Source organism: Lithobates pipiens, unplaced genomic scaffold (assembly GCF_037356315.1).
Source record: "Lithobates pipiens isolate NorthernLeopardFrog02 unplaced genomic scaffold, aLitPip1_a1.2 Scaffold_16, whole genome shotgun sequence".
NCBI lineage: Eukaryota > Metazoa > Chordata > Amphibia > Anura > Ranidae > Lithobates > Lithobates pipiens.
This window is the reverse complement of record NW_027507748.1, coordinates 503,236,016-503,259,467: the sequence shown is the minus strand read 5'-3', so window position 1 is coordinate 503,259,467 and position 23,452 is coordinate 503,236,016. Positions and strand designations below refer to the sequence as shown.

Here is a 23,452-nt window from a genome sequence, read left to right as displayed (position 1 = left end):
GGGGCAGCACACCGACTGAATCACACCGCAGAGCTCCGCCTGCGCAGAGCGCTTCCTCTGCGCAGAGCACTTCCTCTGCGCGTTATTCTAAAAGTTCTTTGGTGTGGGCCTTTTTTGAGACGAGTGCATCAGATCGCACCGCTGCTATTTGCAACATATGTCTCAAGCGTATCTCACGTGGCCAAAACATCAGCCGCTTGGGCACCACATGCTTGACCAGACATATGTTGACCTGCCATGCAGCTCGTTGGCAAGCATACCTCAAAGACCCACACCAAAGAACAAAGCGGACCTCTCCTTGCTCCTCATCAGCTGGCATCTCCAACCCCACTAGACCTTCAGTCCTCTCTGAAACCTGCTCTGAGAGGAATGAAGGTGTAGAATTAGGTGTGTCACAGCCAAGTGCTTCCGGGAACTCTGCTAGTGGTACATCCACGTCCGATTATAGCAGACAAATGTCCCTGCCCCAGCTGCTGGACCGGCGGAAGAAATTTACTCCCAGCCATCCACATGCCCAGCGGTTGAATGCTAGCTTGGCTAAATTGCTAGCACTTCAACTGCTGCCTTTTCAGTTGGTAGACTCGGCCCCCTTCCGTGAGTTTGTACAATGTGCGGTTCCTCAGTGGCAGGTCCCCAAACGCCACTTTTTCTCACGGAAGGCAATTCCGGCTCTCTACCGGCATGTGGAAGGCAATGTCCTTGCCTCGCTGGACAGGGCGGTCAGCGGTAAGGTGCATATTACCGCTGACTCATGGTCCAGCAGGCATGGACAGGGACGTTACCTGTCTTTCACGGCCCATTGGGTCACTCTTCTGGCTGCTGGGAAGGATGCAGGACAAGGTGCAGTAGTATTGGAGGTTGTTCCGCCACCACGCCTCCAAAATGCTACTATTGGTTGTGACACACCTCTCTCCTCCACCCCCTCCTCTTCTTCTTCCTCCATGGCCTCTTCCAGTGCTCTGTCCTCAGAACCAGCGGTGCTCCGTAGGCGTTGCAGGGGCTACGCAAGTACGCAGGCAAAACGATGCCATGCCGTGCTTGCGCTGGTTTGTTTGGGGGACAGGAGCCACACTGGGGCGGATGTTTTGTCAGCTCTGCAGGGGCAGGCCGAGAGGTGGTTGACGCCACGCCAGCTTAAGCCAGGAATGGTGGTTTGCGACAATGGCACCAACCTCCTCTCCGCCCTCCGACAGGGACAACTGACCCATGTGCCCTGTGTAGCTCACGTCCTTAACCTGGTGGTGCAGCGGTTCTTGGGCAGGTACCCCGGCTTACAGGATGTCCTGAAACAGGCCAGGAGAGTCTGTGTGCATTTCCGCCGATCATTTAATGCCTGTGCTCGGCTGGCTGAGCTCCAAAAGGAGTTGAACCTGCCCAAGAACCGCCTTATATGTGACATGCCCACCAGATGGAACTCAACATTGGCCATGCTGCAGCGGCTGCACACGCAGCAGAGGGCCATCAATGAGTACCTGTGCGACTACGGCACCAGGACAGGGTCAGGAGAGCTTGGTTTTTTCTCACCACGCCAGTGGGGCATGATCAGGGATGCATGCACTGTCCTGTCACCGTTTGAGGAGGCCACAAGGATGGTGAGAAGTGACAGTGCATGCATCAGTGACACTATACCTCTTGTCCACCTCTTGGAGCATACGCTGCGTGGAATAATGGACAGGGCACTTGAGGCAGAACAGAGGCAGGAAGAGGAGGACTTCCTTGCCTCTCAAGGCCCCCTTTATCCAGACAGTGTTCCTGCTGTGCCACCCATCACACAGGAAGAGGGTGAGGAGGAGAAGGATGATTGTGTCAGCATGGAGGTGGAGGCTGGCACTCAGCATCAGCAGCAGCAGTCTTATAGGGATGATTTACAGTCCCAAGAAACACGTGGACTTGTACGTGGCTGGGAGGAGGTAGCTGCGGATCATATTGTCCTTAGTGACCCAGAGGACTCCGGACCGAATGCCTCAGCTAACCTACGCTGCATGGCCTCCCTGATCCTGCAAAGCCTGCGGAAGGATCCTCGTATTCTTCGGATCAAGGAGAGGGACCATTACTGGCTGGCCACTCTCCTTGATCCACGGTACAAGGGTAAGGTTGCCGACCTTATCTTGCCATCGCAGAGGGAGCAGAGGATGAGACATCTCCGGGAGGCCTTGCAGAAAGCTCTGTGCAACGCGTTCCCAGAGACTGGGAGGTCACAAACTCCTGGTCCTGGACAACGTGTTGCTGAGGCATCAGTCAGAAGGAGCGGTGGAGAAGGTGGCCGTCTGACTGATGCTTTCAGACAATTTTTTAGTCCGCAGCCCCAAGGTATGATTGGTTCCAGCACCCATCGCCAGCGTCTAATTTACATGGTGCAGGAATACCTAGGGGCAAGGTCAGACTTGGACACCTTTCCCACTGAAAATCCTCTGGCTTACTGGGTCTTGAGGATGGATCACTGGCCAGAGCTTGCACAGTATGCAATTGAGCTACTGGCCTGTCCTGCATCCAGCGTTCTTTCGGAACGCACCTTCAGTGCTGCTGGTGGCTTCGTTACCGATCACAGGGTGCGCCTGTCCACCGAATCAGTTGATCGACTGACCTTCATCAAGATGAATCAGTCTTGGATCACCCACAGCTACCAAGCACCTGAAGCTGATGTAACCGAATAATTTTTTTTGAAATACCACATCCCTTCAAGACTGCCTATGCTGATGCTGAGTGACTGTCCTGTTATGTTGATTGTCTATCCTCTTCCTCCTCCGCTGATATGTTGGAAGAACATTTTTGGTTCTGGGTGATGCCAGCAGCCCAATTTTTCTGCCCCTGTTTAACAGGGGCGTTTAAGTACAATTTGTTGATGCAATGCTTTGCAGCAGGGCTAATTCCTGCAAAAAAACTAGAGTATATGGCAGAGGTTGCAGTGTGATGGCACCAGTGCCTAAGGCCCAATTTTTCTGCCCCTGTTTAACAGGGGCGTTTAAGTAAAATTTTTGATGCAATGCTTTGCAGCAGGGCTAATTCCTGCAAAAAAACTAGAGTATATGGCAGAGGTTGCAGTGTGATGGCACCAGTGCCTAAGGCCCAATTTTTCTGCCCCTGTTTAACAGGGGCGTTTAAGTAAAATTTTTGATGCAATGCTTTGCAGGAGGGCTAATTCCTGCAAAAAAACTAGAGTGTATGGCAGAGGTTGCAGTGTGATGGCACCAGTGCCTAAGGCCCAATTTTTCTGCCCCTGTTTAACAGGGGTGTTTAAGTACAATTTTTGATGCAATGCTTTGCAGCAGGGCTAATTCCTGCAATAAAACTAGAGTGTATGGCAGAGGTTGCAGTGTGATGGCACCAGTGCCTAAGGCCCAATTTTTCTGCCCCTGTTTAACAGGGGCGTTTAAGTAAAATTTTTGATGCAATGCTTTGCAGCAGGGCTAATTCCTGCAAAAAAACTAGAGTGTATGGCAGAGGTTGCAGTGTGATGGCACCAGTGCCTAAGGCCCAATTTTTCTGCCCCTGTTTAACAGGGGCGTTTAAGTACAATTTTTGATGCAATGCTTTGCAGCAGGGCTAATTCCTGCAATAAAACTAGAGTGTATGGCAGAGGTTGCAGTGTGATGGCACCAGTGCCTAAGGCCCAATTTTTCTGCCCCTGTTTAACAGGGGCGTTTAAGTACAATTTTTGATGCAATGCTTTGCAGCAGGGCTAATTCCTGCAATAAAACTAGAGTGTATGGCAGAGGTTGCAGTGTGATGGCACCAGTGCCTAAGGCCCAATTTTTCTGCCCCTGTTTAACAGGGGCGTTTAAGTAAAATTTTTGATGCAATGCTTTGCAGCAGGGCTAATTCCTGCAAAAAAACTAGAGTGTATGGCAGAGGTTGCAGTGTGATGGCACCAGTGCCTAAGGCCCAATTTTTCTGCCCCTGTTTAACAGGGACATGTAATTACAATTCTTGATATAATATTTCACAGGAGGGCCCCTTCCTGTGCCCACCCAGAGTAACTGTGAGGACTTATAGTGTTGTGGCACCAGCACCACAACCACCAAAGGTCAATTTTTCTACCACTGTTCAACAATGGCATGTAATTACAATTCTTGATATAATCGTTCACAGCAGGGCGCTCCAGCGGCCACCAAGAGTCACTTTGAGGGCTTACAATGTTGTTGCAAAACCAACACCTTGTTCCGCCATTTCTGCAGAGCATATAGGGCAGGCCCCTACTTTCAAACATCCAATTTACAAACATCTCCTACTTGCAAACGGAAGGAGACAACAGCAAGTGAGATGAAAAAAGATGGACGACAAAACAAATTATACAGGGGTGATAACCCTTCCCTATGTTTTCCAAAAAGCTTAAAGATATTTTTTTTGACTGGAGCTACACTTTAAAAATGTACCGGTTGAAAATGACAAACAGATTCAACTTAACACAACAAACCTACACAGTCCCTGTCTTGTTTGCACCGCCTGTATACTGCTGTTCTGAGTATATAGGGCCTGGGGGCCACACGCATTTCCTTTTTTTTAATATGGGTACAGGGTTCCCCTTAATGTGCGTACAAGACCCAAATAGGCTGGTAATGGGCAGGGAGGGCTACCCATGCCATTTTTCTGAATGATTTTCAACCATATTGCAGGAACCAGATATAACATTAAAACCGCAAGCAGTTTTAAATGGTGTTATTTCCGTTTAATGTCATTTTGTGCAGGGACTGTTCTAAACACGGGAAACACGTGGCACTTCACAGGCATACTATAGACACCCCCCAGGCACCATATTTAAAGGAATATTTCACTTTTTTTTTTCACTTTAATCGTCATTAAAATCAGTGCTCCTGCCAAAACTGTAGTTTTTAAAACTTTTTTTTGCAGTGACCCATGTCCCCTGAGGCAGGAGGCAGATCGCCAAACCCTTTTTAGCATACTATCTTGCATATTAGCCGTTAAAATTAGCACTTTCCAATTCGAACGTTCGAGTCCCATAGACTTCAATGGGGTTCTAACGTTCGTACCGAACGCGGGGGTCGTTCGCAAGTTCTGGTGCGAACCGAACCGGGGGGTGTTCGGCTCATCCCTACTCCTGAACAGTGCAAAAATAAAAACTGCAGAGCTGATCAAATACCACCAAAAAAAAGATTGATTTGTGGGAAAAAAGGATGTCAATCTTGTTTGGGTACAATGTCGCACGACCGTGCAATTCTCAGTTAAAACGACGCAGTGCCGAATCTCAAAAAGTGCTCTGGTCAGGAAGGGGGTTGAAGTGGTTAAAATGTAACTATTCTGCTTTTAGAGAGGCCATGTGTGCTGGTAAGAAATAAAAGGTCAATGAGAGAAGTTAGATCACCTAAAAGTTAAAATATATTAAAATTTGTTGCAAGAGTTCACTGAGAGAAGTTAGACAATCTAATGCTGTGTACACACGATCAAACAATCCGGTGGAAAAGTCTGGCGGACTCAAGTTTTTTACCCAAAAGTCCGGAGGACTAAGATTGGAGTTTTGTACACCAATCTGTCTGCCGGACTCACATTTCAGCGGACAGTACGGCCCGGTGTATGCCAGTCCGCCGTACTTTTCAAATGAATGTACTTTTCCCGCCCGGAGAAAAGTCAGCTCATTTTGAGCATGGCTCCAGGTAGCCAGGACCAGCGAAGGAGGCGTCGCTGGCCCCGTCACCTGGTATGGACTTAAAGGGGAATCCCTATGCCGAAAAAACGGTGTGGGAGTCCCCCCCTAGGTCCATATCAGACCCTTATCCGAGCACGCTACCCGGCCGGCCAGGAAAGGGGGTGGGGACAAGCAAGAGCCCCCCCTCCTGAGCCGTACCAGGCCGCGTGCCCTCAACATGGGGGGTGCCTTGGAGAAGGGGGGGCCGCACGGCCGCACGGCCCCCCACCCCAAAGCACCTTGTCTCCATGTTGATGAGGACAAGGGCCTCTTCCCGACAACCCTGGCCGTTGGTTGTCAGGGTCTGCGGGCGGGGGGCTTATCGGAATCCGTGAGCCCCCTTTAATAAGTGGGCCACCGGATCCCGGCCCCCCACCCTATGTGAATGAGTATGGGGTACAATGTACCCCTACCCATTCACCTGTGAAAAAAATGTAAAAAAAAAACACAACACACAAGGGTTAAAATAGTTTATTGCACAGCTCCGGCGGTCTTCTTCCATCTTCGGGGGTCTTCTTGCCGGACTCCTCCGCTATCTTCTGCTAGCTCTTTTACTAGCGGAGGAGCCCGGCTTTCTTCTTCGCAGCCGCCCTCTTCTTCCGACTTCGGGGGTCTTGTCCCCCTCTTCGGTTCTTCTTGCCGGGCCACCACGCCTTCTTCTAGCTCTTTTACAAGCGGTGGCCCGGTCTTCTGTCACCGCTGCCGCTGTCTTCTGTTCTTCTCTTCTCTTCTGGAGATGTTGCCTCGTCGCTGTCTCAGGTCACTATGACAGGACACGCGGCGTGTGGCGACTTATATAGGGACATCACCAGATAATGTCCCCACCCATTATGATGTCACAGTCCCAGAGGATGCTGGGACTGTTAAAAGTAGGTGGCCTGCCCCCTGCCAATCCATCTGTTGGGGATTGGTCAGGGCCCTTATAAATACTCCAGGCAGCTCTTCCTAACCTCCCTTCCATTCTTCTGGAACTTTCTCACAAGTTCCAGAAGTAGGGGAAGGTACCAGAGATGCTGCCTACTGAGTCATACCAGCCTCCCTGAGTCACTCACCCTGACCCAGATTCAAACATAGGCTTGGCTGCCAGCCAAGTTAAACATTTTACCCACACTAACCAAAAACCTATCACTACCTACTTAAGCACAATAGAGGATGCTATAAGTACTACTGTCATTGCCTGCACTTCTCACACTAGACCTTGTCTCAGTATCCTGACAGTGAAAGGTAAGGGCAGTATCAATGATGCCAGAAATGTCAAATACATTCCGCTTGTTAATACTATGTTAGAACTCCTCTTTTTCAAAATGATTCTCTTCCTTTGTTGTATGATCACTGTCACACACTAAATCAGTATCTACATTTTATCCCCTGCTACAACAACATCATCACCAGACCCAGTTTAATCACAATATAAGTATTTTTTTAAGAGAAAATAATAAAGACCTTGTTATCAAGTTTTGTTTGTCACCCTTTTGGTTAATTCGATTTGTCATATATGTTTTATTAACATGCATGCAAGAATTGTACATTGTACCCTTTACTGTAACATTGATCTAGACACAGACACATTTGGAAAAAAATCCACTTTAGTTCCTATCTTGATGACAGATTCCCTTTAATACATTTTACCAAATGAAATAAGAAAAATGAAAGCATCCCAAATTTTGCTTCATATTTAAGTTGTTCACTGTCACGTATATCAATGCTTTAAATAGTTACATGCCTGCAAGGAAGCTGCTTTGTAATAGCTATGTAAATTTTAAATGCATAAAACTCTGATGTTGAAAGAGGTATAATTTAAAATACAAATTTTGTTTTCAAGCAGACATAGTGTCACCATATAGCAAAAAAAGTAACACATTTATTTTGCAAAGTGAATTTTTCCTCAGCTAAATTAATACGGTGAAGCCATATTCACTTGGAATAACCAATTATGCGAAAAGTAAATACAAAAGAAATATATTATTTTATATTTTGCATATGATAGGATCATTAAATTGGATTATTAATGAGAACACAGCTTCACCTTATTCATAAAGCCAAGTGAACATTCACTTTGCAAAATGAACACTTTTTATTTACTTAGCAAATCATAGTAAAGCAACTCCAGTGGATGTTAGGTGATAAGACTCAATTCATCTTCCAATAATGCTCTATTTTTAGGTATGTTGCTGTTATTTTAGGCTTTTATTGACTGCAAATGAAAATTTTATTATTACCCCCGAAGGAGCCGCTTGAATATGTTTGGTTCTGTAATCTGCCTTTCCACCCCAAGAACAATCCCAGCTCCTCGGAAATACCTAGTAAACCGTATAAATGCAAGAACGGTAATAATAGACACAAATTGTAGTGAACCAGGAAGTTTGTTTACTGGGAGACTTTCCACAATCAACGAGAAACTCAGTAGTCAAAAATGACAAACACTCAGATTTTATAACAGTACAGCACAGGGTTAAATGTAAATTTTAAATAGCTCCGTTAAAGAACTTAAATTATTTTAGTATGGCCTATGGGCTATGTGCTCACTGCTCAGTAGGGATGAGCTCAAAAATTGGGTCGAACATAAGTTCAACTCGAACATCAGGTGTTCTCTCTTTCGCCGAACAGTGAACATTATGGGGCGTTTGCGGAAAATTTGAGCACTGCAGAACACCCCTTAATGCATTGCGAGTATATATATATCTCTTAAAGATGATGCACAAGAAAGACCACAGAAAGTTTGCTGAAGACAAGTAGACTAAGGACACGGATTACTGGAACCATGTCCTGTGGTCTGATGAGACCAACATAAACTTATTTGGTTCAGATGGTGTCAAGCCTGTGTAATGGCAACCAGGTGAGGAGTACAGACAAGTGTGTCTTGCCTACAGTCAAGCATGGTGGTGGGAGTGTCATGGTCTGGGGCTGCACAAGTGCTGCCAGCACTGAGGAGCTACAGTTCATTGAGGGAACCATGAATGCCAACATGTAATGTGACATACTGAAGCAGAGCATGATCTCCTCCTTTTGAAGACTGGGCCGCAGGGCAGTATTCCTACATGATAATGACCCCAAACACAACTCCAAGACGATCACTGCCTTGCTAAAGAAGCTGGGGGTAAAGGTGATGGACTGGCCAAACATGTCTCCAGACCTAAACCCTACTGAGCATCTTTGGGGCATCCTCAAATGGAAGGTGGAGGAGCGCAAGGTCTCTAACAACCACCAGCTCTGTGATGTTATCATGGAGAAGTGGAAGAGGACTCCAGAGGCAACCTGTGAAGCTCTGGGAATTCCATGCTCAAGAGGGTTAAGGCAGTTGTGGAAAATATTGGTGGCCACACAAAATATTGACACTTTGAGCCCAATTTGGACATTTTCACTTAGGGGTGTACTCACTTTTGTTGCCAGCGGTTTACACATTAATGGCTGTGTGTTGAGTTATTTTGAGGGGACAGCAAATGTACCCTGTTATACAAGCTGTACACTCACTACTTCACATTGTAGCAAAGTGTCATTCCTTCAGTGTTGTCACATGAAAAGATATAATAAAATATTTACAAAAATGTGAGGGGTATACTCACTTTTGTAAGATACTGTGTGTGTGTGTGTGTGTGTATATATATATATATATATATATATATATATATATATATATATATATATACTCTGCATCCAGTGTAGCCTATATCAGTGCATTCAGTGGTGTACTGTTTCTAATACACTTCATTCAGTGTACACAGTATCTAATACAGTGTGTACAGTTTCTACAATTTTTCTGGTGTTGTACACAGTACACAATACAGTGCAGCTGTAGTACAATGTCTAATACTGTGCAAGCAGTGTACACAGTATAAAAATTCAGTGTGTACAGTTTCTACTACACTTCTAGTAGTGCACACAGTACACAATAAAGTGCAGCCGTAGTACAGTTTCTAATACAGTGCAGGCAGTGTTCATAGTATCTAATATAGTGTGTACAGTTTCTAATATACTTCAGGTGGTGTAAACAGTATCTAATACAGTGTAGTGTAGTGCTGCAAAACAAAAAATACATCATGTCCAGAAGGCCACGAAAGAGAGGCAGATGCTCACAGGCCACTAAAAGAGGGCAAGCAGCCTCTGTGTCTACAGTCAACAGTGGTGGCCATGAATATGGTGCATACTCTGCAGATGGCCGTGGGACACACTTATCCTTTTTTCTGCTGCTGGCCATGTTATTGAACCAGAACATGCAGAAGAGTTGGTGGAGTGGATAAAAAAGCCGTCCTCTTCCTCCTCATCCTCTGTCCCCCATGCTCAGATTAGTTTGCCTTCCAACGCAGCTGCCAAAGTGGCCTATTCCACTGGGTCCTTGTCCATAGTCACTCCTTCCATAGCCCCACCATCATGCACTAAGGAGTCCCCAGAATTATTCGATCACAGTGTCAGGTACATGCTGCTAATGGATGTGCAGCAATTTGAAGGCTCCGATGTTGTTTACTGGTTGAGGAAGGGATTAACATGAGGCTAGAAAGAGGGGGTACTCACAGTCATGTTCCCCCAGCTGCAGCATACTGCCAAGTTTGCTCTAGTGATGAGGAGGGAGGCGATGATGAGTTCACTGACTGTACTTGGATACCTGAGAGAAGAGAGGAGGAGGAGGCACAACTCCAACATGGCAGGATGTCTTCTAGGGGGCAGCTTAAGGGCAGCCACCCTATTGCAACACACTGCAGAGCTGCGCAGGTGCAGACCGCTGCTGACTTTTAAAAGTTCCTTGGTGTGGGCCTTTTTCAACACATGTGCAGCAGATCGCACCATTGCTGTTTATAACCTATATATGAAGCAAATCGAGCATGGCCACAACAGCAGTCGCTTGGGCACCACATGCTTGACCAGACATATGACGACCTGTCATGCAGTCTATTGGCAACAGCACTTGAAAGACCCACATCAAAGAAAAAAATGTTCCTTGCTCCTCATCTTGGATCTCCAACCCTACTATACTTCCAGTCCTCTCAAAAACCTGCACTGAGAGCAATGAAGGTATAGCAATAGGTTTTCCAAGTACTTGCAGCCAATCTGCTAGCGGTACACCACCATCTGATTTTAGCAGGCAAATTTACCTACCCCAGTTGCTGAACTTTAAAAATAAATTTGGTCCCAGCCATCCACATGTCCAGCTTCTAAATGCTATCTTGGCCAAATTGCTAGCGCTGCAACTGCTGCCTTTTCAGATGGTAGGCTCTGTCCCCTTTTGTGAATTTGTGGAATGTGCTGTACCTCAGTGGCAGGTTCCAAAACGCCATTTCTTCACATGAAAGGCCATTCTGGCTCTCTATCGGCATGTGGAAGGCAATGTTTTGGCCTCGTTGGACAGGGCAGTCAGCAGTAAGGTTCATATTACTGACTCCTGGTCCAGCAGGCATGGGTAGGGACATTACCTTTCCTTTACGGCACACTGGGTAACTCTGCTGGCAGCTGGGAAGGATGCAGGACAAGGTTCAGTGTTGTTGGAGCTAGTGGTGGTTCTGCCACAGCTCTCTCCTCCACCCCCTCCTCTTCTTCATCCTCTATGGCCTCTTCTGCAGATTTGTCCTCGGAACCAGCGGTGCTCCGTAAGCGTTCAAGGGGCTGTTTTTGATTCTGTCAGCTCTGCAGGGGCAGACTTAGAGGTGGTACAAATAGAACTAGTTCCCCCACAAACGGGGTTTTTTTTTTTTGTTGCATGATTCTCATATATTTTTCTTCACTTTTTCACTATTCCTTTGCGCATCTTTTCTTTCTCTGTTTGAGTGCACACTCACACCGTTTTTCACCAGTCCACTTCCCATCACCTTTTCATTTCCCCCTTTCCCCTTTTCCCCATCCCCCTTCTCTTGTGTGTCATGGCTCACACAGCAGCACACATTCACACACTCACTCATCTTTGGCTATCTTTTCCTTTGTTCCCCTTTTTCCTAGGCTCCTTGGACTCCCAGGCATAGCCCCCCCTCCCCCTCTCTTTTTTCCTTCTCTGTCCTGGCCTTAGAAAGCATGCTATATGGATGTTTGGACGATTGGGGGTGCACATGTATATATATATGTACACATGTATACAACCTTTGGCATACATAATGAGGATATGATATCATTAGCCTCATATCATGTATGCACTCCATGTTTCCAATATTAAATAATTCTCGCTTTTAATTAATTAATTTTTGCCTGTTGTTGGGATCTCGCTGCAGGTGTCGCTCGCCATATCTTCGGTGTACCCTCACTCGCACCTAACCCCCCCCCGGAGATTCCTCTTCTGGGGGGCAAGGTAATAGTGTGACCTCCCGCGAGTCACGCCAGTGGGTTTGTGACGCTGCCTCCTCTTCCCTCTGGCACCTTGGCAATACATACGGACCAGGTACTACTCAAGATGCGTAAAGGAAATTGAGACATTGCCCTATGGGGGAATCTTATCCGAAGCACTATAATCCACCTTACCTACCTGGAAGTACATTATTGGGTAAACCATTTTAAATTAATATTGGGTATCCCTAACATGTATAACACCGGATCCATTTATTCAGTGTAATCTTGTTTTTCTTTTAACAGACCACCATCTCTGAAGAAGACCCCCTTTGGGGTTGAAACGCGTTAGTTTTATGCTCTCACTGTTATCTACCCATACAGTGTAACATAGCTGTGTCTGTTATTTTACTTCCATGTGACATTATATGTACTTTATATACATGATTTTGTCTGTTATTCAAGTGCTCAGGTGAAGCTCATGTTTGTTTTTACCAATTAATATTAAAATACCTTTTATACTACTTCTATTGGCTTCTATTACTGTCTCTTGCTGCCTAAAAACCCCGTTTGTGGGGGAACTAGTTCTATTTGTATTTACTTGGGGTGAGCAGCACCCTCCTAGCTCTTTACAGCACTGTGTTCTCCTTTGATTGCCAATCAGACTGGGTGGACAAACACCCTTTTTCTCTTTCCTTTCTTTTTCTTATTCTTTCTCTTTTTCTTCTTCATACTATCCCTTCTCTTTTCCCTTCCCCCGAATTGAACACAGGAGGGTTAAACATGAGCTTGACCTAGCATAACTAACATTGAGGAATTGATTTGTCCTTATATGTATATTTTTATGCAAACATTGTTATAGTAAATGTGAATATGTTTCAGGGTAATGATTGGGATCTGTTGATGTCAGGGTATGAAACAGAATTTGAGAAAAGTGATCGGGTTGATACTGAGATTACCACTTTGACCTCTAAATTAATGAGAACACTTGAAAGGAAATCAGCACTATTCTGGCATATCAAATCGTTCGAAAGATATAAGAATGAAAAGATTAACCCTTTAGGTCTTCGGGTCCAAATTTTTCCAAATATAGACCTAATTAGCAATGAATGCAAAACAGAATGGGAGGCCAACCTAAATGCTTGTTCTCAGCAAATGATGATTATCCTTGTCAGGGAGTACACCAGGCAAATTGAACTCCTCGACAAGGAAATCCACACTTTGGAAATGGCTCTACAACCTTATGCGTCACATACCCTAGCTGTAGAAACCCGGCCAAACTCCGGGATGACCTATCCACTTATAACAAAAATATTTTACGCAAGAAGGAGTCCAAATACTGGAGGGACAAATTTGCCTTCTCAGAGGGACGAGCCTATAAATGGAGTATCAATACACAATCCAAAAAGAATGTTAATGGAAAGACACATCTTCCCAATAAAAACACAAATAAACTCAGGGATGTGTCTAACTCTAATGAACAAACTAAACAGGTGCAAAAATCACGGGGAAAGTTCAAAAGGAATCGTAGTAACAAAGATTCCCCTGAGGGTAATACTAAGAAACGCATTACCGATAACACCCCAACAAGGAGACCTGAGAACGGTCAGGATCTGTACATAGATCCACAGGAGGTGTTTGCATCTGGTGAAGTCCCATGCAAATACCCCGACGACATAGGCACTTCCACTTGTGACAATGGGTCACGTAGTGGAAGAGAAAGGGATGCCATGGTATCCCAAGGGGAACCTAATCGCAATGTCGAGGCTATTTGTAACAATGGGACATTTAATGGACATGCAAGGGACATTGTAGCACCGAGCCTAGAACTATGTCAGAGCTCTTTAAACTCGAAACGGGGACTCCCCTCACCCCGTCCAAACAAGGAAACAGGAAATTTGGACGCATATGTCACACGGATTCAAGTGAATCACTCAGTGTGATTAATCTTTCGTCTTATGTACTATCTTCGGTCGAAAGTGATGTTCTGGCACGCGGCCTGACATTTTGCCCACAGGCAAACCTAGACCCCTTTGGGGCTATTACCGATATCCAATTATTTGCACGCAGGCTCTTATTAAAAAGCCTGCATGCAAAAAATACCACTGACACTGACATTACCGACTGGTCAAGGTTTAGTATGAGGGAATTCAAGGCCCTAAGGGACTTAACACTTCTATACGAAGAAAATAATACAGTGTACCTTATAGACCAAATAGACTTGGAAGCGCTACTTGAAACTGCAGATGAACCCACACGCAGAATTCAGCATAACTTCAAAAAACCCTCTGGGAAATTTCCTCCCTTGAGTTTAAATTCAAATATTGATATATTTGTTAAATTAGTAGCTAGGGACATTTGTAAGTTGTCATACAGGAAATCTGATCCTGATAATCTAAACAAAGAGGAAGCCAAAGCCCTTGATATGCTGACAAAAAATGTCAACATTACAACAAAACCCTCCGATAAGGGGGGTAACGTAGTCCTAATGGATAATTCGGACTACGTACGGATGTGTCAAGATATTTTAGACAACAAAGAATGGTATAAGGTCATTCCAAGTAAACTAATACAGACCTACTATGACAAATTCTATAATTTCATTGACACAGCTCTTACCAAGGGAGGCATCACAAGGGAACAACACACCTTTGTCAGAACGAAACACCCTAGGGTACCCACCTTTTACAGCTTACCCAAGATCCACAAATGTCAATCACGACCACCCGGTCGGCCGATTGTTTCGGGGAGAGGTGGAATAGCTGAAAATCTCAGCAAAGTCATTGACTCATACTTACAACCATTTGTCACATGCATGCCTTCGTATGTGAAGGATACGACACATCTGTTACAGACAATCGAAAACTATACCCTAACTGACAAGTCTATTCTGGTGGCCATTGATGTGGAGGCTCTCTATAGCTCCATCCCACACAATTGTGGGGTTGAAGCGATACGGAACTTACTCCAAACCAGCGGTAAATATGCATGTGAGGTGAATGAATTCATCGTGAATGGTTTGAATTACATTTTACATCACAATTTTTTTCTATTCAACAATTCCCACTACCTCCAGGTGCAGGGCGTGGCCATGGGTACTTGTTGTGCCCCGGCTTACGCAAACCTGTACCTGGGGGAGTGGGAAAAATCCCTCCTGGGTGATGAGGGCCTTGTCGGGTACACGCGTCACATTGCTATGTGGCGCCGGTACATCGATGATGTCCTCATCATCTGGGAGGGATCAGAGACGGCTCTGTTGGAATTTGAATCTTGTATTAATACAAATAAGTACAATTTAAAATTTACCATGACTTATGACACTCAGAGCATTACGTTCTTGGATGTCATTATAGGCCGCACCCCAGAAAACTCTATTTACACATCACTGTACCGGAAGAGCACAGCGGGCAATACGGTACTACATGCCGACAGCTTCCACCCCATTGCTCTAAAACAGTCCATACCATATGGGCAGTACCTGCGTCTTTGCAGGAATTGCTCTAATGATAGCCTCTTCAGAGAAGAAGCCTATAAACTCCAGATTAGATTCCTAGCACGCGGGTACAGCCGCTCTTGTCTACGCAGGGCGTTCAATAAGGTGGTAACCTTACCCCGCAAGGATCTTCTGTTTTCCAAAAAGACGCGTGATGACCCCATGGGTAATTTACCCAGGATCACGATGCGCTTTACTAAACAACACAACATCATTTACAACATTATTCAGAAATATTGGCCCATCCTAAGTGATGATCCCAAAATTGGACGTTTTGTCGCCACACGTCCCTCCATTTCTTTCAAGAGGGCCTCATCACTGCACGACAGATTAGTGCAAAGCGAGTACATGAGTGCGGCAAAGAGATCCAAACACTGTTCAGTTTTTGGCTCTTTTCCTTGCAATCACTGCTCATGCTGTAAGTATATTAGACGGGACAAGACCTTTTGCCTACCAAATGGTGGCATCTTTCGACCCATTCATTTTGTAAACTGCCAAACACGTGGAATAGTATATTTTATGGAATGCGAATGTGGGGCATACTATGTGGGCAAAACCAAACAGGAATTCCACCGTCGCATATCCAAACATGTGTACAGTATGGAAATCGGCAATTATTATTTGCCAGTTGGTCGACATGTTGTAACAGTGCATGATTACAGAATGCCGAAATTCACATTTGTGGCCCTAGATCGCATACACATACCGGCCCGGGGTGGGGATTGGAACAAGATCTTACTGCAACGGGAACAGAGGTGGATACATAATTTGGATGCCACCTCTGCCCCGGGCTTAAACGAATCGACCTCTTTTGCTCCCTTCCTTAAAGGATTTTCCTCTGGAAAGACGCAATAAAGCTTCCCTTGCCCTGCAGTGGGGTCCCCTCCTCTCCCCTACCCGGGCCTCTCATTTTCCTTTCTTTATCACATCTCAGGTTCTCTTTTTTCTTATCCGCCAATAGACTATTTCGGATTATTTTGTATATGCAATGTATCCTCATATTAGTGATTACCCAGAAAAATCATGTGTCTAACTGTCATGTGTTCTAATTGATGTACATTTTTTTATTATAGTTTGCATATTTGCTTTGTTCAGGTTCTTGATAGAGACTTATATTTACATGATAATAGACGCCATTAAACTTTGTAGAGTATGATATAACTATACAACTTGATTGGTGAATTCCACCTGGCTTTTTGTGATGTTATGCCCCGACTTGCCATCTACCTTCCCTCTTCCCCCACCTTTGGATCTTCTCCCCCTTCACCAGCACAACTTTCTATTTTAAAATTTTATATTAAATTTTTTTTTTTTTTGTCCTCCATGCTCCTCACCCCTACACTCCCCATCCCTTTATCAGTCCCGAAGATCCTCGGTGGGTGCTCAGGGGGTACCTGGCTAGTCTCGGCTCTTGACATTGCTTAATTTTTATTTTATTTGATAATATAATAAATTTTCCTTCCGTTGGGAATATGTCTCTCTTCCCTCGAAATCTACAATGGTCCTTTGCCAATTTACAGTCCAGAGGTGGGGAGGGGACAACTGGGTCTGCCCCCTGTACTGACTCCCCGGCAAGGGCAGGAGTGGTTTCTGCCTGTATTTTATGGACAGGCCTCTCCACTGGTCCCCCCTCCCCCCTTGTTGAGGGATGGTGGACACTTATTCCCTTGCCGGCGGCATCCTCAGACACTTCCGGGCGCACATCTCGGGCACGTCCGCTCGTTTGGGCGAACATGCGTGACATATACTTCGCGCACGTCCGTTCGATCGAGCGAACGTGCGTGACGTTGTGACGCCACGTGTTTGCGACGGAAGCGACGTCATTTCGGGGCCGGTTTCCGGCCTTCCAGGACGCCGGGGCGGCCACACGAGGCTGATCCTATTCAGGCAGCCAATGCGTTCGGGATATACCGGTTGATTGGTGGGCGTATGCACCTGTAGCCAATCTCCAGGCTTTATATACAAACCTGCCTTCATAGGAGGTGTACATTCATCCAGGAGGAAAGAAACTTGTACCTGTTGTTTGGTGAGCACTTATTTTCCCTTTGTATTTGACCTATATTTGGTGACGTACTGCACCAAAATAAGCCTTTTTACTGGCTGTTTAATATGCGGACTGATCTAATTAATTTACAGATCGGACTTCAGGAAACATGTTGTAGGGACTGCGCCAGTTACCCTTTGTGGATTAACGCCTAAGTCGCTGTCCCTCATCTTTACCTTCTGGAACAGTCTCCCATTAGGTCTTACAATCCAGGTAATAATCTCACCACTTGCCTGGCTGTTCTAATGAGGATAGTATACCTGTTTGGTATTTTCTCACACACTACACATATACACTTTTTTTGTATGTATATATCACCATGCACTTGACACTCTTATAGACTATGTTCTCTACTACTGTCACCCATTTTAGCGCATCTTGTTTCTGCACACCTTCACATGCGGTGTTTTTTTGTTCTTTTTTTTGTTTTTTGTTTTTTTTTGTTGCATGATTCTCATATATTTTTCTTCACTTTTTCACTATTCCTTTGCGCATCTTTTCTTTCTCTGTTTGAGTGCACACTCACACCGTTTTTCACCAGTCCACTTCCCATCACCTTTTCATTTCCCCCTTTCCCCTTTTCCCCATCCCCCTTCTCTTGTGTGTCATGGCTCACACAGCAGCACACATTCACACACTCACTCATCTTTGGCTATCTTTTCCTTCGTTCCCCTTTTTCCTAGGCTCCTTGGACTCCCAGGCATAGCCCCCCCTCCCCCTCTCTTTTTTCCTTCTCTGTCCTGGCCTTAGAAAGCATGCTATATGGATGTTTGGACGATTGGGGGTGCACATGTATATATATGTACACATGTATACAACCTTTGGCATACATAATGAGGATATGATATCATTAGCCTCATATCATGTATGCACTCCATGTTTCCAATATTAAATAATTCTCGCTTTTAATTAATTAATTTTTGCCTGTTGTTGGGATCTCGCTGCAGGTGTCGCTCGCCATATCTTCGGTGTACCCTCACTCGCACCTAACCCCCCCCCCCCCGGAGATTCCTCTTCTGGGGGGCAAGGTAATAGTGTGACCTCCCGCGAGTCACGCCAGTGGGTTTGTGACGCTGCCTCCTCTTCCCTCTGGCACCTTGGCAATACATACGGACCAGGTACTACTCAAGATGCGTAAAGGAAATTGAGACATTGCCCTATGGGGGAATCTTATCCGAAGCACTATAATCCACCTTACCTACCTGGAAGTACATTATTGGGTAAACCATTTTAAATTAATATTGGGTATCCCTAACATGTATAACACCGGATCCATTTATTCAGTGTAATCTTGTTTTTCTTTTAACAGACCACCATCTCTGAAGAAGACCCCCTTTGGGGTTGAAACGCGTTAGTTTTATGCTCTCACTGTTATCTACCCATACAGTGTAACATAGCTGTGTCTGTTATTTTACTTCCATGTGACATTATATGTACTTTATATACATGATTTTGTCTGTTATTCAAGTGCTCAGGTGAAGCTCATGTTTGTTTTTACCAATTAATATTAAAATACCTTTTATACTACTTCTATTGGCTTCTATTACTGTCTCTTGCTGCCTAAAAACCCCGTTTGTGGGGGAACTAGTTCTATTTGTATTTACTTGGGGTGAGCAGCACCCTTCTAGCTCTTTACAGCACTGTGTTCTCCTTTGATTGCGACTTAGAGGTGGTTGACACCCCACTAGCTTCAGCCAGGAATGGTTGTATACGACAATGGCATCAACCTTCTCTCCGCCCTCTGATAGGGACACTTGATCCATGTTCCCTGTTTGGCACACTCCTGAATTTAGTGATGCAGTGATTCTTGAGCAGGTACCCAGGCTTACAGGATCTCCTGAGGCAGGCCAGAAAAGTCTGTGGTAATTTCCGCCAGTCATACAATGCCAGGCTGACATTCAAAGGGGATGCAACCTGCCCACCAACCGCCTCATTTGTGACATGGTGACAGGTGGAACTCAACGTTGGCAATGCTGCAGCAGCTGCACATACAGCAGAGGGCCGTCAATGAGCACCTGTGCAAGTATGGCACCAGGACAGGGTCAGGGGAGCTTGGCTTCTTTTCGCCACGCCAGTGGCTACTGATCAAGGCTGCATGAACTGTCCTGTCACCATTTGAGGAGGCCACAAAGATGGTGAGCACTGACAATGCATCATCAGTGATACTTTCCCTCTAGTCTTCCTGTTGGAGCACACGCTTCATAGAATCATGGACAGGGCACTTGAGGCAGAACAGTGGGAGGAAGAGAAGGTCTTCCTTACCTCTTAAGGTTCCCTTTATCCAGATAGCATTCCTGCGGGCCCGCCAAACACACAGAAATAAGAGGAGGAGGATTGTGTCAGCATGGATGTAGAGGATAACACTCAGCAGCAGTCTTCAAGGGATGGTTTTCAGTCCCCAGAAACCCAAGGAATTTTACGTGGCTGGGAGGAGGTGATTACGGGTTATGTGATCCTTAGTGACCCAGAGGACTTATAATTGAATGCCTCTGCAAACTTACACTGCAAGGCCTCCCTGATTCTGAAAAGCCGGCGAAAGGACCCTAGGATTCGTGGTATCAAGGAGAGGGATCATTCCTGGCTGGCAACCCTTCTCAATCCACATTACAAGGGTAAGGTTGCAGAACTCATCCTGTCTTCACAGAGGGAGCAGAGGATAAAAGATCTTCAGGAGACCTTGAAGACAGGTTTGTGCAATGTATTTCCAAACCCTGGGAGGTTACAATTTCCTGGTGCATGACAACGTGTTGCTGAGGCTTCGTTCAGTCAGAGGAAGAGCGGTGGAGAAGGTGACGGGCTGACCGATTTTTCAGTCCTCAGCACCAAGGTCTGATCGGTTCAAGCAACCATCGCCAGAGTCTACATTGCATGGTGCAGGAACATCTAGGGACAAGAGCAGACTTGGAGACCTTTCCAACAGAGCATCCACTGGGTTACTGGGTCTCAAAGATGGACCACTGGCCAGAACCTGCTCAATATACAATTGAGCTACTGGCCTGTCCTGCATCAAGCGTGCTTTTTGAACGCACATTCAGTGCTGCTGGAGTGTTTGTAATGGATTAAAGATTGCGCCTGTCCACAGACTCTGTTAATAGGCTCACATTCATAAAAATTAATCAGTCTTGGATCAGCAGCTATCAAGCACCTGATGCTGATGTAACTGATTGAACTTGCTATGGATGTGGGATCCCTTGAATACTGCCTATGCTGACTATCCTATTCCTCCTCAATCTTGATGATGCTAGCTTCCAACAATATTTTTGGTTTTGGGCACCACCACCCAAGGCCCAATTTTTCTTCCCCTGTTTAACAGGGGCATGTAATTACAATTTTTGATCTAATATTTCACAGCAGGGCCTGTTTCTGCGCCAAACAAGAGTATCTGTCAGGGGTTACAGTGTTATGGCACCACCACCACCCAAGGCCTAGTTTTTCTGCCACTATTTAACAGGGGAATGTAATTAAAATTTTTGATATAATATTTCACAGCAGAGCTTGTTCCTGCTCCCAAAACGAGTATCTCAAGGGTTACATTGTTGTGGCACCACCACCACTGCCCAAGGCCCAATTTTTCTGACCCTGTTTAACAGGGGCACGTAATTACAATTTTTGATATAATATATCACAGCAGGGCCAGTTTCAGCACCCAACAAGAGTAACTGTGATGGCTTACAGTGTTCTGGTACCACCAACACCTCAGGCCCAATTTTCTGCAGAGAATATAGGGCAGGTCGTATAGTATATATATTTCTGTTCAGAGTATATAGTGCCTGGGGGAGGGGGTCAGAGTATATAGTGCTTAGGTGCGGGGTTCCCCTTAATATCCATACAAGACAAGAAGGGTCTGGTATGGATTGCGGGGGTTACATCCATGCCATTTTTTTGTGTATTTTTGGTATTTTTATCTATATTGCCGGGGTCCGACAATACATTACAGCCGCAAGCAGTTTTAAATTAAATTTTTTCCTTTAGAAATGAAATTTTGCTGTGGCGCCCCACAGGCACGATATTTAAAGTAATATTTAATTTTTATTGTTTCACTTTAAGCATTATTAAAATCACTGCTCTCGAAAACTTTTTTTTGCATTGATATATGTCCTCTGGAGCAGGACCTGGGTTCCTGAACACTTTTTATGGCAATAACTTGCATATAAGCCTTTAAAATTAGCACTTTTGATTTTTTCACATTCGTGTCGCATAGACTTTAACAGTGTTTGCATGGTCAAACAAATTTTTTTGCCTGTTCGCATATTCTGCTGCGAACCAAACCGGGGGGGGGGGGGGGGGGGGGTTGTTGGAACTTCCCTAGTGCTCGCTCAGGTATGAAGGTAAACAGGTCTGGCTTGATAACAGTCAGTATGTTTCCCTAAAATCCCCAAATCACAGGCCCAGGCAGTAAACACGTGGTGTAACAGGCAATAATGTCAATTATCAACTTTAGGATTAATATTAGAGTTCCTTTTTAGTGAATATTACTATGACCACTAAAGCACTGTTAACTGAAGAAAAGACAGTAAAGTTCTCACAAAGGAGATATCCAGTATATTCAGCTAGCCTGATGTTAGTGCACTTGCTGACAGTATTGGTAAGCAAGGCATATATTCTGACTGCTTGGTAGGGTGTAAGCATTTCTACAGGTGTAGGCACAGGTAAGGCAATGTTGTCTGCCTGCAGTGTCTTTAAGGTGGGCAAGTGCCCGCTCACCAAACCTATGGTCAAGGGATTCAACGAGATGTCCTGGCAGACAGGTTCTTCAGGTGGCCTGACTGGCTACCTTGCAACTGGAATGCCTCACATCCTCAGGAAAACCTGGAGATGCACCTTGGTCCTGTGGCAGGATCAACACACTGACACCTGAAGCTGTGGCTGGATGGTCACCACAATGGATCGCGGCAGCCCCTTTGGTCATGTCCATCTTCCCTTGCCTCGTGGTGAGATCCCCAGCTTCCAGGCAGCCTGTCCGTGCCCCCGTTCCCCTTTTGCCAGAGAGCATGCTGGGGTGAGTAGTTTATGCCCCCACGGAGAAGAAAATGCTGGGGACTACATGTCCCAGGATCCTTTGCTGCAGCCTGCAGTCCTTAGATAATTGTCTTCTTTCCTCCTGACAATTGGGAAGCAGGGGAGGGAGCAAGGCAGACGGCTGCCTGTGCTGTCTCGGTGAGGAGAGGGAGGGGGAATTCCCCACCACAGCTGCTGACAGGCTCTTAATCATCATGAGCGAGCCTGCCTCTGGTAAATCTGGCAATGGCCGGCGGGAGGTGCGGGGCAGAGTATGGCAGAGCAGCACCCGCTACATCCATATCAGTGATCATTAATTTGTGATCTGCCTGACTTTTTCTACTCGTCAGCTTACCTTATTGTTATTGTATTTTATGTGTGTCCCGATACAATTGATCTTCTTCCAATGTTGCCCGGGAAAGTCAAAAGTTGGACACCCATGCATTAGAATTTGTGAATTGATCCTTTAGTCTGAAACGCCAACAAGTGAGATGTAGTGTACTCAACCCCCTCCAACAGCTCAGGCTGTGCAATATGACCAAATAGTGTCTATATCTTACAAGAATATTTTGTATAAATGTAATGGGTAAAAATTATTACCATTTTGCACTTTACAAAGTTAGAAAATTCTACACTTGCTGCAAAAAGCTATTTCATATTCTATTTTCTATTCTATTTGGAATTTTCAATTGTTAAGCTGCAATTTTCATCAACAGTATAATTACCCCTTCAATGTCAAAGGTCAATTCCAATCAATGCATCAACAGCAAGCACAGTAATTTACAGATGTAAAATGCATAAACAGAAATATTCCTGGTGCCACCGTGACTAGGATTCTAGAAACACATCATATGTAATAAAATATTAAAAGGGATTTGTAAGCTGTATTTCTTGTGTTTTGTTTCTTAAGACTGTTGCAGATTATGATTACAGAAACGCAAAAACATGCTTGATTCAGCTTAACATCAAATGTGGAATTAGCAAATATTTCTTGCTGAAGATATCCTAGACATGTTTCAAGTTTACCTTTTCT

The 23,452-nt window shown here is 45.2% G+C and overlaps 1 protein-coding gene and 1 long non-coding RNA gene across 2 annotated transcripts; both read left to right on the top strand.

Annotated features, from left to right (window-relative positions):
- The first annotated feature begins 11,700 nt into the window (after positions 1 to 11,700).
- Positions 11,701 to 12,408, top strand: LOC143984435 (uncharacterized). The gene is made up of 2 exons (XR_013274859.1): positions 11,701 to 12,101; positions 12,191 to 12,408. It is a non-coding gene; the product is annotated as an uncharacterized LOC143984435 (long non-coding RNA).
- An 822-nt stretch (positions 12,409 to 13,230) lies between these two features.
- Positions 13,231 to 18,948, top strand: LOC143983433 (uncharacterized). The gene is made up of 2 exons (XM_077483129.1): positions 13,231 to 18,641; positions 18,731 to 18,948. Exon 1 carries the CDS (start codon positions 13,716 to 13,718, stop codon positions 16,230 to 16,232), a length of 2,517 nt encoding a protein of 838 aa, XP_077339255.1. The 5' UTR covers positions 13,231 to 13,715; the 3' UTR covers positions 16,233 to 18,641; positions 18,731 to 18,948.
- Positions 18,949 to 23,452: the final 4,504 nt, after the last annotated feature.

Bases quoted from the DNA above. Each gene is read 5' to 3' on its own strand.
- LOC143983433 (XM_077483129.1), top strand. From the start codon at position 13,716: ATGTCAGAGCTCTTTAAACTCGAAACGGGGACTCCCCTCACCCCGTCC.